Source organism: Podarcis tiliguerta, assembly GCF_965153285.1.
Source record: "Podarcis tiliguerta genome assembly, chromosome: 12".
NCBI classification, from domain to species: domain Eukaryota; kingdom Metazoa; phylum Chordata; class Lepidosauria; order Squamata; family Lacertidae; genus Podarcis; species Podarcis tiliguerta.
Window position 1 is genome coordinate 17,584,434 of NC_139545.1, and position 14,758 is coordinate 17,599,191.

General features: G+C 44.2%; 1 protein-coding gene and 1 long non-coding RNA gene across 12 annotated transcripts in view; one reads left to right on the top strand and one right to left on the bottom strand.

Annotated features, from left to right (window-relative positions):
* RBMS3 (RNA binding motif single stranded interacting protein 3) overlaps positions 1–14,758 on the bottom strand; it is a gene marked incomplete at its 3' end in the record, with an annotated part of 742,271 nt that overhangs the window by 309,541 nt on the left and 417,972 nt on the right. For all 10 annotated transcript variants that reach the window (XM_083405003.1, XM_083405001.1, XM_083405007.1 and 7 more), the window contains one exon: positions 13,247–13,305. In XM_083405003.1, the coding sequence (XP_083261129.1) occupies positions 13,247–13,305 (59 nt within the window). The remainder of the gene's footprint in view (positions 1–13,246; positions 13,306–14,758) is intronic.
* Positions 4,753–6,372, top strand: LOC310660488. Of its 2 annotated transcripts, none has more exons than XR_014503421.1 (3): positions 4,753–5,055; positions 5,240–5,274; positions 6,074–6,372. It is a non-coding gene; the product is annotated as an uncharacterized lncRNA (long non-coding RNA). The 2 variants fall into 2 exon arrangements; XR_014503422.1 differs by having other exon boundaries at positions 4,759–5,055; positions 6,144–6,372.

The following is a 14,758-nucleotide window of genomic DNA, read 5'->3' on the forward strand; positions in this document are numbered from 1 at the left end:
TAATTCTTCTAAAAAAGAGTGTATCTAAAGAATCCAACCATCAGATAAAGCTGCAACAGTGTTGGAGACAAGCTGACCAGACTTTGCCTTTAAAGATTTGTTCAGTGGGCCAAGTTCCAAAGGCTGATGAAGTTAATGGGCCGCAGTTGCCAGCTCCAAAGCTCACACTGGCACTTGGGTAAAAATCTGAAGGGGCACAGTTAATTTGCACAACTGGGGGCACATGGTTCTGACAGCAACGTGCACACTATTTGACCCTGTTGGGAGTACGAAACTCCTGAGGCTTCGCTCACAAGGGTCATAGGAACATGCAAGCCCACTCACCACGACAAGGTGATGATCCAGCGAGTGATCTCTTAAGGCAAATCATTAAAAAAAGTGTAGTATGAACACTGACAACTGGGAAACACTGCCCTGCGAGCGCTCCAATTGGAGAACAGCCTTTACCAAAGGTGTTATGGGTTTTGAAGACGCTCAAACTCAGGACGCAAGGGAGAAACGTGCTAAGAGGAAGGCACACTTGGGAAACCCTCACCGTGATCAACTCCTGCCCAGAAACCTATGTCCCCACTGTGGAAGGAGGTGTGGATCCAGAATTTGCCTCCACAGTCACTTACGGACTCACTGTTGAAACCATGTTTATGGAAGACAATCTTATTCGGCTACGAGTGATCACCAAAGAAAGAATACAATTTGAGAGAACTCCTGGTCAAGGTTGCCAGACAACCCATGTTTTTGGTATTCTTGTCCTATAATGGGTTAACCCTAAATCAAGGTGGCCCCATACAAGTGCAGAAATGAACACAAAGTTCTGAAATTGGTGGTGCTGCGGACATGATCCGATATACTGTGCTATTTTATACCTAGAAGCATCTTCTCGTGCTGTAAGCACATAATCTGTTTTATCAAAAGACCTTCAAGAGAACTGTAAGGTCACCTGCCAATCCAAACAGTTTTCTGCTAAATCTGATATTTTACCTTGCCAAGCCCTCTTCAAATCAGGAAAAGTGCCTTTAAGTACCTATTGCCCTGGGAAGCAAGTCAATACTATTATCTCAGGATTACATTTAAAATGTTATAATTGTTTAAGGCACAGCAGGGAAAAATAAACTTACTGGAATTTATCTGCAGTGATAGTTGAAACAAAAAACTGAAGGAGATAAGTGTCAGAGAGTACTGACAAATTCTAGCACACATTAAATACCTACCGTTCTACAGACACAGGTCCTATAGTCAAGCTAGGCTACCAAACGGTATAGAGTAATTGCTAATTGTCACCAGCTAGTTAATGAAATCTACTAACTTCCAAGACTTGCTTCCTTAGCAAATTTAGAAGAACTTAAATCTCTCTCTCTCTCTCTCTCTCTCACACACACACACATAGTTAAATTTATAAATGAGCCATCTATTTCCACACTTTCACAGTTTAAGTATCATATATATATCTGTTTTTAAGGGAGTTCCTAGGTTATTTTTTTATGTCACCAGTAACGATTCTAAAAAATTTAAAGGTAATAGGCAAAAGAAAATAATTAGGAGGACAGGATTACCATCATACCCACCAGACATTTTGGCGGCTAAACAGTACAACTTTTTTTTTTTAAGCTTCAAAATCCAAAGTTTTGTAAATTATTTACTTTCTACGAGGTCCTTTCTACTCCAAAGGGAGCTCTGATCCCCTGCCCAATGTGGTGAGCTTAGAGTCATTAAATAGGTATGAACCCATTTGGTTCAAATTTTCCCACTGACAAAAATGTCAGTTGGGAGAAACATAAATAAAGTAGCACGTTTATTTCAATTTTTTGCTATACCCAATAAATAAAATTTATTAGTGAAAGAGGTTTCGGCACAACTTAGCCACTTTCTCCACCAGTTTTATTATTTCACATGGACCTGTTCCATATTGCTATTCTCATCCAAGTCCCTCAACATTAAGAAAAGGAAAACATTATGGCGGTTCTTCATATGTTGACATATAATCATCACCCACCTTGAAAGGTAAGGCCCTAATTTAAGAATGGTGACGTTACTGAAGTTCCATGACGCAAAGTCTATGAAAAAATCCCAGGTTACCTGGGAATATTTCAGCATGAGGCTCATAATTAGTGGCAGCTAAAGACCATCTTAGACAGCATCTTAAAAAGCAGAGACATCACCTTACCAACAAAGGTCCGTATAGTAAAAGCTATGGTTTACCCAGTAGTGATGTATGGAAGTGAGAGCTGGACCATAAAGAAGGCTGATCGCCAAATAATTGATGCTTTTGAATTATGGTGTTGGAGGAGACTCTTGAGAGTCCCATGGACTGCAAGAAGATCAAACCTCTCCATTCTTAAGGAAATTAGCTCTGAGTGCTCACTGGAAGGAAAGATTGTGAAGCTGAGGCTCCAATACTTTGGCCACATCATGAGAAGAGAAGACTCCCTGGAAAACGTCCTGATGTTGGGAAAGATGGAGGGCACAAGGAGAAGGGGACGACAGAGGACGAGATGGTTGGACAGTGTTCTTGAAGCTACCAGCAGGAGTTTGACCAAACTGCTGGAGGCAGTAGAAGACAGGAGTGCCTGGCGTGCTCTGGTCCATGGGGTCATGAAGAGTCGGACATGACTAAATGACTAAACAACAACAAAAAGACCATCAAACCCTGGTGCATTTTCAGTCCCTTTTCAGTCCGAGTGACCACAGAGTTTGCTCTGGAGCTGGGAAGAAGAGTCTCTCCAATCTAAAAATGGGCTGGTGTTTCTGCTGATCTGCTCCACTGGTCTGGCCCCAGTGGGCTCAAAGTATGAGTATTACTAAGTATGAATATTACTAAGAAACCAACAAACAAAATCCTTCCAGTAGCACCTTACTGGAAGTATTACTGTCCCTTTTGCCAAAATCTTCTGATACCTTGAGGCCACATGGACTTGTGCAGAACTTGGGGATTCATCACTGCATTGCATTCAACAACATGTCCTTGTTCTGATACAAGCCTTGAGCTCACATGGAAGGTAACTTGGACAAAACTTAACACTGGGGACCTCCTGCACCCCTACTCATGGAACCACATCATGGAACCACAGAATTAGAAATACAGTGGTACCTCTGGTTACGAACTTAATTCGTTCCAGAGGTCCGTTCTTAACCTGAAACTGTTCTTAACCTGAGGTACCACTTTAGCTAATGGGGCCTCCCGCTGCCAACGCACCGGAACACGATTTCTGTTCTCATCCTGAAGCAAAGTTCTTAACCCAAGGTACTATTTCTGGGCTAGCGGAGTCTGTAACCTGAAGCGTCTGTAACCCAAGGTACCACTGTATGTTACTTATGATTAGTAAAACTAAGAGCACCGGGCCGTTTGGGGGATAAAACAAGGAGGAGCAGAACCATGAGCACCACCTGGAACTTATTGAAGGAAAGGTGGAATGTGAATGTAAAAACAAGTAAATAAATATCAATCTGAAGTTTTGTGCATGTGAGGGGAAATGGTACCTGACAGCAGCTAAATTATTAGGAATGGGAGATAACTGGCTTCTTAAAAGAACTGCTGTTTCTGGGAAACTTTCTGGAATCCATGCAAGGCCCATCTGTTCACACTGCGAACAGGGGAAGAGCATGCTGGGTCTGTTTTATGTGCTATTCTGAAATGTGTTTTGGGGGGCTATATGCTCTTTTTAGTAATATTAGCTTTTTTAAAAAAGTTAATTTATTCTGTTTTGCTCTTTTATTTATTTGTACCCACAGCTCGCACCTTTCACCTAACGCCCAGGACAGGTAACAAATATCACAATCCAGATAAGTACAATATACACTAAAACCATAAAATCAAATCAAACAACAGCAACAACAGCAACAACAGAACAAGAAAACTCCAAACCAGAATTGCAGTGCATAGCCATGCAGAGAATCTGGGTAAAGAGGCGTATCTTGACAAACTGTCAAACAGAATAAAGTGATGGTTCAAAAATGCACTACAGAAGGGAGGTCTTTCTACAAGCTGGGAGCCACCACAGAGAAGGCCCTGTCCACTGCCCCCCAAACCACAGACAGTGGCAGCAGTAGTGGCAGCAGGGCCTCCCCTGCAAATCTTAATTATCTGGACACTTGGACATGGGAGGAGGAACTGCTTCAGATATTTGAGGACCCCAGTCATTTAGGGTTTTAAAATGTCAATATTAACACACTGAATAGAACTTGTTAATGAATTGGCAGTGATGCTGCTGGTGGCTATCTCTGGCTAGACATATACATATACATATACATATACATATACATATACATATACATGTACGAATGACACTAGTCTTGAAAGGTTTGCACTGGGCGCCAATTCACAACCAATTGGATGAGATGGGCCTTTAGTCTGAAATTCAACACACACATGCCTTTGGTTTGGAGCTCGAGAAAGAAAGCCACATGTGTATGAGAGGGAACAAAGAAATTACCGGTATCTTCTTTATCTTCCCAGTAAGAACCCCCTCCCTCCCCACACGTGTAATTAATTAAGGAAAACCAAGGTATGCAGTGGCATATTATTAATGAACCTAACATCCATTCTGGGCCCTGAGCACACATCACTTGGTCCGCCTTCGGTTGTTTCCCTCCTCTTAGAGTTGTTTTTTCTTTGTTTCTAAAAGATGTTTCGTTTTGTACTTCTGCAAACATCAAGCTTATCTTGTGTGAAGGTGGTGCCTCTTTGCCTACAAAAGGAATGGCAAGCACCAGGTGTCTATCAGAATGGTGGTGCTTAGGACCCTATATTATTCTCCCATGTCACATCCATTCCAGTTCCTAAGCAGATGTACAGGGCTAGTCAGAGTTCTTGATTAAACCAGGAAATCAAACTGGCATGCACACAGTTATAAAGAGCCCGTCAGGCCAGATGCAGAGGGCAGTAATTCATGCTCTGAGAAATGGGCTTGCATACTTTGGCAGATGAACATTGCCATGAAGTATGGAAACGGTGTACTGAAACTTCCACTACTGAATCCCTCTGAACGCTTAGCTATATCAGAAAGGTGTGGGGGTGTGGAGGATTATATGAGAATTTCCACCCAATTTCCTTCCCAACAGGTGGGCGGGGTTTGCGACACTGAGCAGGCTTACCTGCTCGGGTGCCTCCCACCTGCTTTAGGGTGGCCTCATCCCGCCCCCAGCCTGGGAGGACAATGGATGTATGGCTGGGGGTGGGATGAGGGTCAAGGGAAAAGAGGCTGACCCCTTTGGCCAAACCTCACTCTGTTTCCTCCTCTTCCAGGTTTAGGATGTGTTCCTGTGAGCAGCCAGGTGGAGGTAAGTAATTTTGGTTTCTTTTGTTGGCTGGGCGCTTTGCCAGGCCCAAGAGGGCGGCGTGTGCCCCAGCTACCGGCTGTTTACCAGCATTTTTGTTGTTTTCAGCAGCGGTGGCACTTGGGAGGGAGCGCAAGGCCCCTCCGTTGCCGCCGTTCACCGTGGAGCGCTTTGCCGGGCCCGAGAAGGCAGCGTGCACCCCGGCTTTAGGCCGCATGGTGGCCTTTTGTTTTTGGTGATGGCGGCGCTGGGGAGGGGACACATGGCCCATTAAAGGGTTGATTGCAGGAGTCCCTGGGCCTAGAGCAGCGGCATGTAGGTCAAACTCCCGGCCAAGGTAAAGTGGGAGGGCAAGCTGTGTAAATTCGTGCTTTACAGTCCCCTCCTACTGCACCTCATTGCCCTGCACATCCTCAATCCCAGTCAGGCTGAGAGGGTTACATGCCAAAGCCAAGTTTCCCACATTCTTAAGTTGAATCAAGTTGTGGCCAATTTGAACCCATACTTTGGTCTCTCGTCTCATTCTTTTGGGGGAGGGTAGGCTCCACGGACAGGGCTCAGCGCGTGTGGTCGCAGACCTTGCAGCCCCGCTATGCATTTAAGATACATGTTTGTTGTCGTTAAATTCTTCAGTTCGCCTTCCCTGACCATTAAAATTAGCAAAGAAAAGAAATATGCAAATCATAAACTGGGGAGGCAACAACAAAAAAACTACTTCCCAACTTTACATCTTACTGAGCATCTTTTAATGTTTGCATCTGATTGTATCATGTATCTGTTTTTCATTCTTCCCCATATGCAGTTCCGTTCCTTGCTTTATTCAATGATTTTGGGCCATTCCACGGTGACAGCTCTTGTTTTGTTTTATGCAGTCCTATTAGAGAACGCTCGCTTGCTGTTGTTATGCGTCAATTAGTATGCACGCCACCCAAGGAAGAACAGTCTCAAACGAGAGGCTTCATCAAGAGGCGTCCCCAGTGAACCCTTTCGCAGCAAGTGAAGATATTTCCTGAGGTCTGATGGCTCAATTCACAATTGTGTGTGTGTGTGTGTGTGTGTGTGTGTGTTTTAAAATAAAGACTGTGGCAATTATCTATGCAACCCTGTGCATGTTTACTTGAAAGTAAGTCCCACGGTGTTCAATGGGGAAAACTTCCAGGTACGTAGGCAAAGGACTGCAGCCAGCAAATCTGGTTTCGTTGCTATACAGTTTACAGAGAATGAACTTTACATCTACACCAAACGTTTAAGCCATAAAGTCTGCTTAACAAGAGGCTGGAATCATGACACTATACAGGCAGCACACTCTGCTGTGAGCTCTGGGTTTAATATTAAACAGCAAAGCAAATGCTAATGGGTCTACTTTGCTTCTGCCTAGTTGCTGTTGCCATCACCTCCTTCTCTTCCAAGCTGGGAAACCAAATGCCCAACTGCCTCCTTACAACTAGGAGGCAAAGGTGGTAGCACTAACATCCAGGTAGATGGGCAAATCCTTCACTGGGTCGCTAAAGGCACTTGTTTATAGTGTTATGAGGTGGGGGGGGGGGGAGATGTAGGCTGTATGCTTGAGCCCCCTTCTAATTCCTGGATCCAGATGGGATTTAATTCCTGGAATAATCAGGCAAGCTTCCTGGTGAGGTAATTGCCCTCTAAGTATGGGCCATTAAGGTAACAAAGGAAGTGTCTCTGTGCCAGATAACAAAAGGGTGGGGGCCCCTTCCTCAACTTTCTGGTAGTTAAAATAAATTTTTTAAAAAATAAAAAAATTGTTTAGTAGCACCTTAAGGTAAAGGTAAAGGTACCCCTGCCCGTACGGGCCAGTCTTGACAGACTCTAAGGTTGTGCGCCCATCTCACTTAAGAGGCCGGGGGCCAGCGCTGTCCGAAAACACTTCCGGGTCACGTGGCCAGCGTGACATCGCTGCTCTGGCGAGCCAGAGCCACACACAGAAACGCCGTTTACCTTCCCGCTAGTAAGCGGTCCCTATTTATCTACTTGCACCCGGGAGTGCTTTCGAACTGCTAGGTTGGCAGGCGCTGGGACCGAACAACGGGAGCGCACCCCGCCGCGGGGATTCGAACCGTAGCACCTTAGAGACCAACTAAGTTTGTTCTGAATATAAGCTTTCGTGTGCATGGTAAACCTGTTTGCAGGTAATGAGACATATGCTAAAGCTATTTTTGGTCATCTGCATACTATCACTTGCTTTTTCCTGCAGGACTAATTGCAGCTGTTGTTGTTGTTCTTTAGTCGTTTAGTCATGTCCAACTCTTCGTGACCCCATGGACCAGAGCACACCAGGCACTCTTGTCTTTCACTGCCTCCCGCAGTTTGGTCAGACTCATGTTCGTAGCTTTGAGAACACTGTTCAACCATCTCGTCCTCTGTCATCCCCTTCTCCTTGTGCCCTCCATCTTTCCCAACATCAGGGTCTTTTCCAGGGAGTCTTCTCTTCTCATGAGGTGGCCAAAGTATTGGAGCCTCAGCTTCAGGATCTGTCATTCCAGTGAGCACTCAGGGCTGATTTCCTTAAGAATGGATAGGTTTGATCCATCCATCGCAGTCATTAACAGTCGTAAGCAGGTTTACCATACCCATTGAGTCAATCACCCATCTCCTACTACCCTTCAGAGAAAAACCCCACCCCACCCTCCCACTATATATAAGGGTCTGGTGACTTCTGTTTCAGTGTATCTGAAGAAGTGTGCATTCACACGAAAGCTTATACCCAGAACAAACTTAGTTGGTCTCTAAGGTGCTACTGATTTATTATTATTATTATTTATTTATGCCGACTGCATCAGACCAACACGGCTACCTCCCTGAATCTAGAATTTCTGGTAGTTAGAAGGGCAAAGGACAGAGCTGAGAACTATGTTAGCTAGAAGCTGGCAGCTAGCAACTGACAGGCTGCAGGCTGGGCAACTGGGAGACAGAACCACTGGGGAGTTTTAAGTCCTCACTCAGTCATGAAGTCAATAGGGCCAGTCATCTCTCTGCCTAGACACCACAGAGTTACTGTGACAATAAAAATGGAGGGATCACATGTATGGCTTTGAGTCCCTTAGAGGGAAAGTGGTGTATAAATTTAATAAATCAAATGCATTTTTTTATTTAAGCATTTATTAATTTAGCCTATTCCTAACACACTTTTCAGTCTTAGAAAAGACTCTCAGGGTAGCTTCTACGTTAAAACAAAAAGCAAAAATGTGTGTGTTTTTTGGAGGAGGGGAGCCATTTTCAAAGTTACCAAAATAAAACAGATGTGCAGAGTGAATCTTTCGTGTGTGTCTACTCAGAAATTATTCCAGTGGAGCACAGAACTTCAAAACAGAAAGCAGCCCGAAGCCAGATACAAATAACAGGAATAATAAAAACCGAATATTGTAGTAGCAGTAAAAGCAAACGTCGCAATCCCACTGAAAGCACAGGAAGCAGGACACGTTTCACCTGGCGCTTAAAACTTTGCAAGGTTGGTGCCAGGTGAACAGCACCAGGGGGAGGCTTCCATGCGTGCGTAAGAAGAGCCTGCAGGATCGGGCCAATGAAGAATCAAGTCCAGCATCTTGTTCTTGCAATGGCCTGTGGGAAACCATCAGACAGGAGCTGAGGTGGGGTTCCAACGCAACAAAACCCTGAATCCCACCACCTTCCTCACTTCCAAAGGTAGGGCAATCAGTGGTATCGTAAATTTTGAAGTGCAAGAGCTCATCTCGACAGCCTTCATAGCCATGCCCACCAGGAGAATCCAGGCACTGATCCACTTATATATTGATCCACAACACACAGGAGCAGGGACGCAGCAAAGAGCAAGGCTGTAATCCTATGCACAGTTTTTCTGGGAACAAACTACTGAACTCAGTGCTGGCTGCTTAGGTTCAACTTGTGAAACACACAGAATTTCAACAAATACCGTATATTCCCTCCGCCGAAATGCAAATCTTTAGCTTCTCCTTAGAAATGCAAATCACGATGCAAGGAAGTGTTACTACCATTTGAACTAGGTGTGTGAAATGGGAAGGCCATCAAAGAAAAGAGGTTTCCAGCCTCCACTTATTTCCCCTCATTCTTGGGGACTTCACACTGCAATAATCTCATGCAAACAAGCTACGAAGCCCTGTTTAGAGAAGTTTTTAATGTTTGATGTTTTAGCATTTTTCTAATATTCTGTTGGGAGCTGCCCAGAGTGGCTGGGGAAACCCAGGCAGATGGGCAGGTTTTTTTATTATTATTATTATTATTATTATTATTATTATTATTATTATTATACTACTTGTCAGAGGAAGAAGAGTCAATTTTATTATACTATTAATTTCTCTGGTGCTCTGAAAAAAGACCAGTAATTTTGCACACACACACACACCCAGCCTTTTCCCTTCACTGTACCAATGGGAAGCACCTCTGAGGTAGATCTGTACAGTTTAGCAGGGGAACAGGGGAACTTTTAAATATCCTCACACTGTCAATGTTACAAGAAAGTAGAGTGAGTTCTCCCTGGAGTGTGGTTCTGCAACAGCTCCAGACAGACTCTAATAACCTTGAGAAAACCCTCATTTAACCCCCCTAGGTGAGTTGGCAATTGGATATTCGCACATGTGCTCTAGCTACTTGCTCTCCATTGAACAAATTATCAGATATGTATATGGTGGGGTCTTTTTTTGGGGGGGGGGGACACTTCTATTCTAAAGTCTTATATGAATATAGTCATGGAAGTAGGACTCCTCTCACATCCTCACTAGAGAATTACATCATGATAACTGAAGTAATTTGGAAAGATTTCCAGGGGGGAAAGGATGTGTGTAGGTAGTATAATGAGATCAAAAAGCGAAGATAAGACAGTGAAGCTAATGTGAAATGCTACTCTGATCAGAAATTACAAGGCTATCAAAAACCCAAGGTTCTCAAAAGCTTTTGACTACGCACAGTAACCTTTACGTCATTATCACCCACTGCTCAGTCCAACGCCAGTAAGGCTGCCTTTAAGATGCTGAAGATGCAGGTGATTCTGTTTTGAGAATACACCACAACTGATTTAGCATGCAGACCCGTGCCTCCAAATTGTGGGTCCAACTCAATTTAGTCTAACAAGGAGATGCTGCAATTTAAATGACCAAAAGGATTGTGCAGACTTTTGTTCACTCATCATACTTACCCCTGCCCTCTCACATGCTGTTCGACTACAACTCCCATCATCCCTGAACGCTGGCAGCGCAGGCTGATGAGAATTTGGACCCGCAGCATAGGGGGAACCATGTTTGCTGTAGCTCATCCTGCAGAGTCCTCTTTACTAACCAGGAACCCATATTAAAAGTCCAAAGCAAGAATGACATAGCTGAAGCGAGAAAGACTCCACTGGACACACATTTTTCACTTGTGTGCTACCTTCCATTTTAGATATACAGTGGTACCTCTGGCTACGAACTTACCGGTAATTCGTTCCGGAGGTCCATTCTTAACCTGAAACTGTTCTTAACCTGAGGTACCGCTTTAGCTAATGGGGCCTCTCGCTGTCGCAGTGCAATTTCTGTTCTCATCCTGAGGTAAAGTTCTTAACCTGAGGTACTACTTCAGGGGTAGCGGAGTCTGTAACCTAAAGTGTTTGTAACCCGAGGTACCACTGTAATTGAAATGCAGGCCTGAATTTAAAAATTCAAGACTTCCCTGACACCCCATGTACTTTGGGCCTGAAATCCAGTGTTGGTCCAGCCTCCATCCCCTCAGCTTGATTTAGGAGGGACCCACCTCAATAAGTTAATTCCCACTTTGGATCTGAACCACAACATCTCATGTGAACTTCGCTCTATTCCAAGCAGAGACCTATCGTGTTCCCAAACATGGCAGAAACCCTCCCTGCTACCTGCTTTTTTCCAAACGCAGAACTCGCCAAAGGATGATGAGATGGCTTCTCAACAACCTCCCAGTGGCCTGGATTGTCACACAAAAGGATTCAACACACAATGAAACAGAGAGGCATCGGAAACGCAGTCCCCATGTTGCTTGATTTAACTTCTGGAAATGATATTGTCCCGACCTCCTTATTTCAGTGAGCAATGTCAAGAAGCAGTAGCAGACCTTGTGGAGAGGTAGGTGGAGCCCTGCTGCTCTCCCAGCTTCTGAACACAGCATGTGACGGGCAATTGCCAGAAGGAGAAAGAGGCACAGGAAGAACATCGGTGCCCCATCTATGCTGCTCCATGGGGCGCTGTCAATAACACTTGTGAGAGTCAAGGCCTCTCTGCACGGCTGTTCCCGTTGACTTAGTAAGGTAGGGTCTTGAGAAAGGGGATGGGCAAGGAAGGCCAGAGAAGACTCGAGCCCATTCCAAACGGGACCTGAACCACGATGGCGTCAGATTTGAAATAATTGTGGTGGAAGTGCAAAACATGTCACTCAAAGCCGCCGCTACTCCTTGATATCTGGCACCCTAACAAGTTAAGACTATAATCCACACTTGTTATTTCTGTCTGAGCAACGGTTCCCAAACAGAAGATTAATGGTGGATACCGGACGTGCAAAATGAATATTTTATGGTATAAAGATGTAAACTGCGCTGCAAGAGTCGGAACTCCGGTGAAACATCTCACCACAAAAGAGACAATGTGTTGATAAATCAATTACAAATGCCATTATTACGCTTTAGAATAGGGGTAGGATATGTGTGTGGGGGGGTTCAGGCCAAGGGCAGCTTCTCCTCATAACCAACCTTTCTAGGAAGAAGAAGAAGAAGAAGAAGAAGAAGAAGAAGAAGAAGAAGAAGAAGGAGAAGAAGGAGGAGGAGGAGAAGAAGAAGGAGAAGAGTTTGGATTTGATATCCCGCCTTTCACTCCCTTTAAGGAGTCTCAAAGCGGCTAACATTCTCCTTTCCCTTCCTCCCCCACAACAAACACTCTGTGAGGTGAGTGGGGCTGAGAGACTTCAAAGAAGTGTGACTGGCCCAAGGTCACCCAGCAGCTGCATGTGGAGGAGCGGAGACGCGAACCCGGTTCCCCAGATTACGAGACTACAGCTCTTAACCACTACACCACACTGGCTCTCTAGGGCGGGAGGGCAGATGAAAAAGTAGACAGAGTAACAGACATGGCTCTTGTTTCTCAGCAGCGGACCGCATTCCAGTCGTGCAAAGTTTCACCTCCCTGTAGCTTTCCACACACAAATTCACCCATGCAGGCAAGCAAGAGGGAGTTCAAGGACACACGGCTACCAGGGCAAAAGCACTTGGGGATGGTGTAGAAAAGGACACGTGAGGGGAATGGCCTGGGGTGATTTTTTAGGGCGAGACAGAGAAGCCTGGAAGGCCAAATTCAGCCCCTAGGCCCAAGTTCACCACTCCCTGCCATAAGTATATTTTGCATATCAAGAAAAAAAAAACACAAAATATGTAGGAATAAAAATATTATGCAGGCAACCATACTATGCCACACTGATGCACTCTGCATTCAGATTCATTTAAACGACAAAACATATTTTAAAGCATTAGCCATTAAATGAAAATAAACTGCAAGAGCTACACAGATTCATTTTTATTCCACTATGCCACTATTTCAGAAGTGATGCAGTTGGGCCACAGTTAACATTTTCTTATAAGAACGGAGCACAAGATATCAAAAGAGAGAAAAGCAGAATGAGGATTTGCTTGGGAAAGCTTTCCCAAGAGTTTCCAATTTTTACATAGGAAATCAATTTGCATCACCGATAATATTGTTCAAATCAGATGACACTGTGTGGTTAGGAGGTAATTTACTTTGCTGCCGAAGCAATTTGATAGTTGTTCTGATTTGTGATTTTCATTTTGTTTGTTAATGAAAAAAATTAATGAGCAATGTTACTGGAAGTAGAACTCGAAGCCGCAGCATTATTAAACATGTTTTCAATATATTGTACATTATGTTGATTGCACCGCCAGAGTCTGAACTTTTGCAGCACAAACACCAATCAATCTGATGTAGAATTTGTAGGGAGGACTTTTGGCACTTACCTTTGCACTGATTCGTGTTTTTGTCTAGAATTGCTTTTGTGGATACAATTTTTCCATACCTGAAAAACAAAAGTTTGGGGGGGGAGGGCGGGGAGAGAAATAGGGATGTTCATTTTATTGTTGTTTAAAACCTGAACCAGTTGTCAAGCATACTTAAAAGAAAAGGAGACTTAAGTGCTCCTGAAAAGTGCAGCACAAACAATATTGTATGGTAATGCCCTGCATGCTGTATTTGCATTTCTCACCTGACCTTCAAAAGCTACCCTTACAAAGGTGGTTAATTTTCTATGCTTGCACTTTGATAATCAACAAAGAGACCAATTACAGTGGCAGATTTGGGGGATGTCAAGGCAAACAAAGATGGTTTTTTTCTGACTGTTGATTAGATCAGGCTAAACCTGTGTTTTTTCCCTTGGTTAAATGAGATGAATGGGTGATTTTCCAAGACACAGAATGGACCACTCTCTGAAATTGGCAATGCCAGAGTGGAACATATGGGAGACTTTCAGCAGCCAGCCCAAGGGGATGCCTGTTTTCAGAACACACCGCATTGATTTGTGTGCAATTGCGCATGGAAGGATTTTTAGATTTTTGGGGTGGAAATGGTGACTAAGGGAAGAGAACATTGTGGAGGTTTGTAAAATTATGACTGGTGTGAATGGAGGGATTTTTTCCTCCCTCTCGAAATATGAGAACTTGGAAGGTCGCCAGATTGCATTTATTTCTTGACTTAGCACCATGCCATTGCCACAAAAGATGTGCTAAGAAAGGTACAATCAAAAATCACCATCGAAACAAAATTAAAAGCTATTTCTAAAAATCAATAGTCTAAAAATGCACTTAAAACCAAATAACTGCGTACCATAAAATTAAATCAAGAAACCTTCAGCCAATGCTAAATGCCCTCCCCGTTTTTAAATAGACACTGAAACACAAAGAGAGAAGTGGCCGGACACAATTCTGATAGAAGTGAAAGCTGGAATTCCACAAAAAGGGCTTATATTTTTTCTTCTTCTGGAAGAGGCTGTCTGGGGCTGATGGGAGTTGGAGTCCAGCAACATCTGGGAGGGGACCACATTGGCCACCCCTGCCCCAAACCATGTAGCAACTCAAAGGTCATTGTCAGCACTCTGAATTGTGTCTGGAAGCCAGTAGGGAGCCAGAATAAGTCCTGTCCTGGTCAAAAGGCAAGTTGCAGGATTCTGCATTAGCAAAAACCTCCAAAGCATAATGATGCCCAATCTTTGTTCTGTGTGTGAAAGCTCTTCATACAATGTATATGATAATGTACTTATAGAATGTGGCCGTTAGCTTAATCTTCAGTGGCATCTCGCCGGAAGCAGTAGCAGCAGCTGATGTGCGGCCCTGGAAGTGGCTGGTAGTATGGTACCAGCAAAGGCAATGCATTGTGGGATTTCACCACCCAAGATGTCTGCTTCAGTCCTTCTCATGGGCAAGGCTGACTCTGCCCTCAGGGCTACCCAGCACACAGATTAGGAGAGACATTGGCCA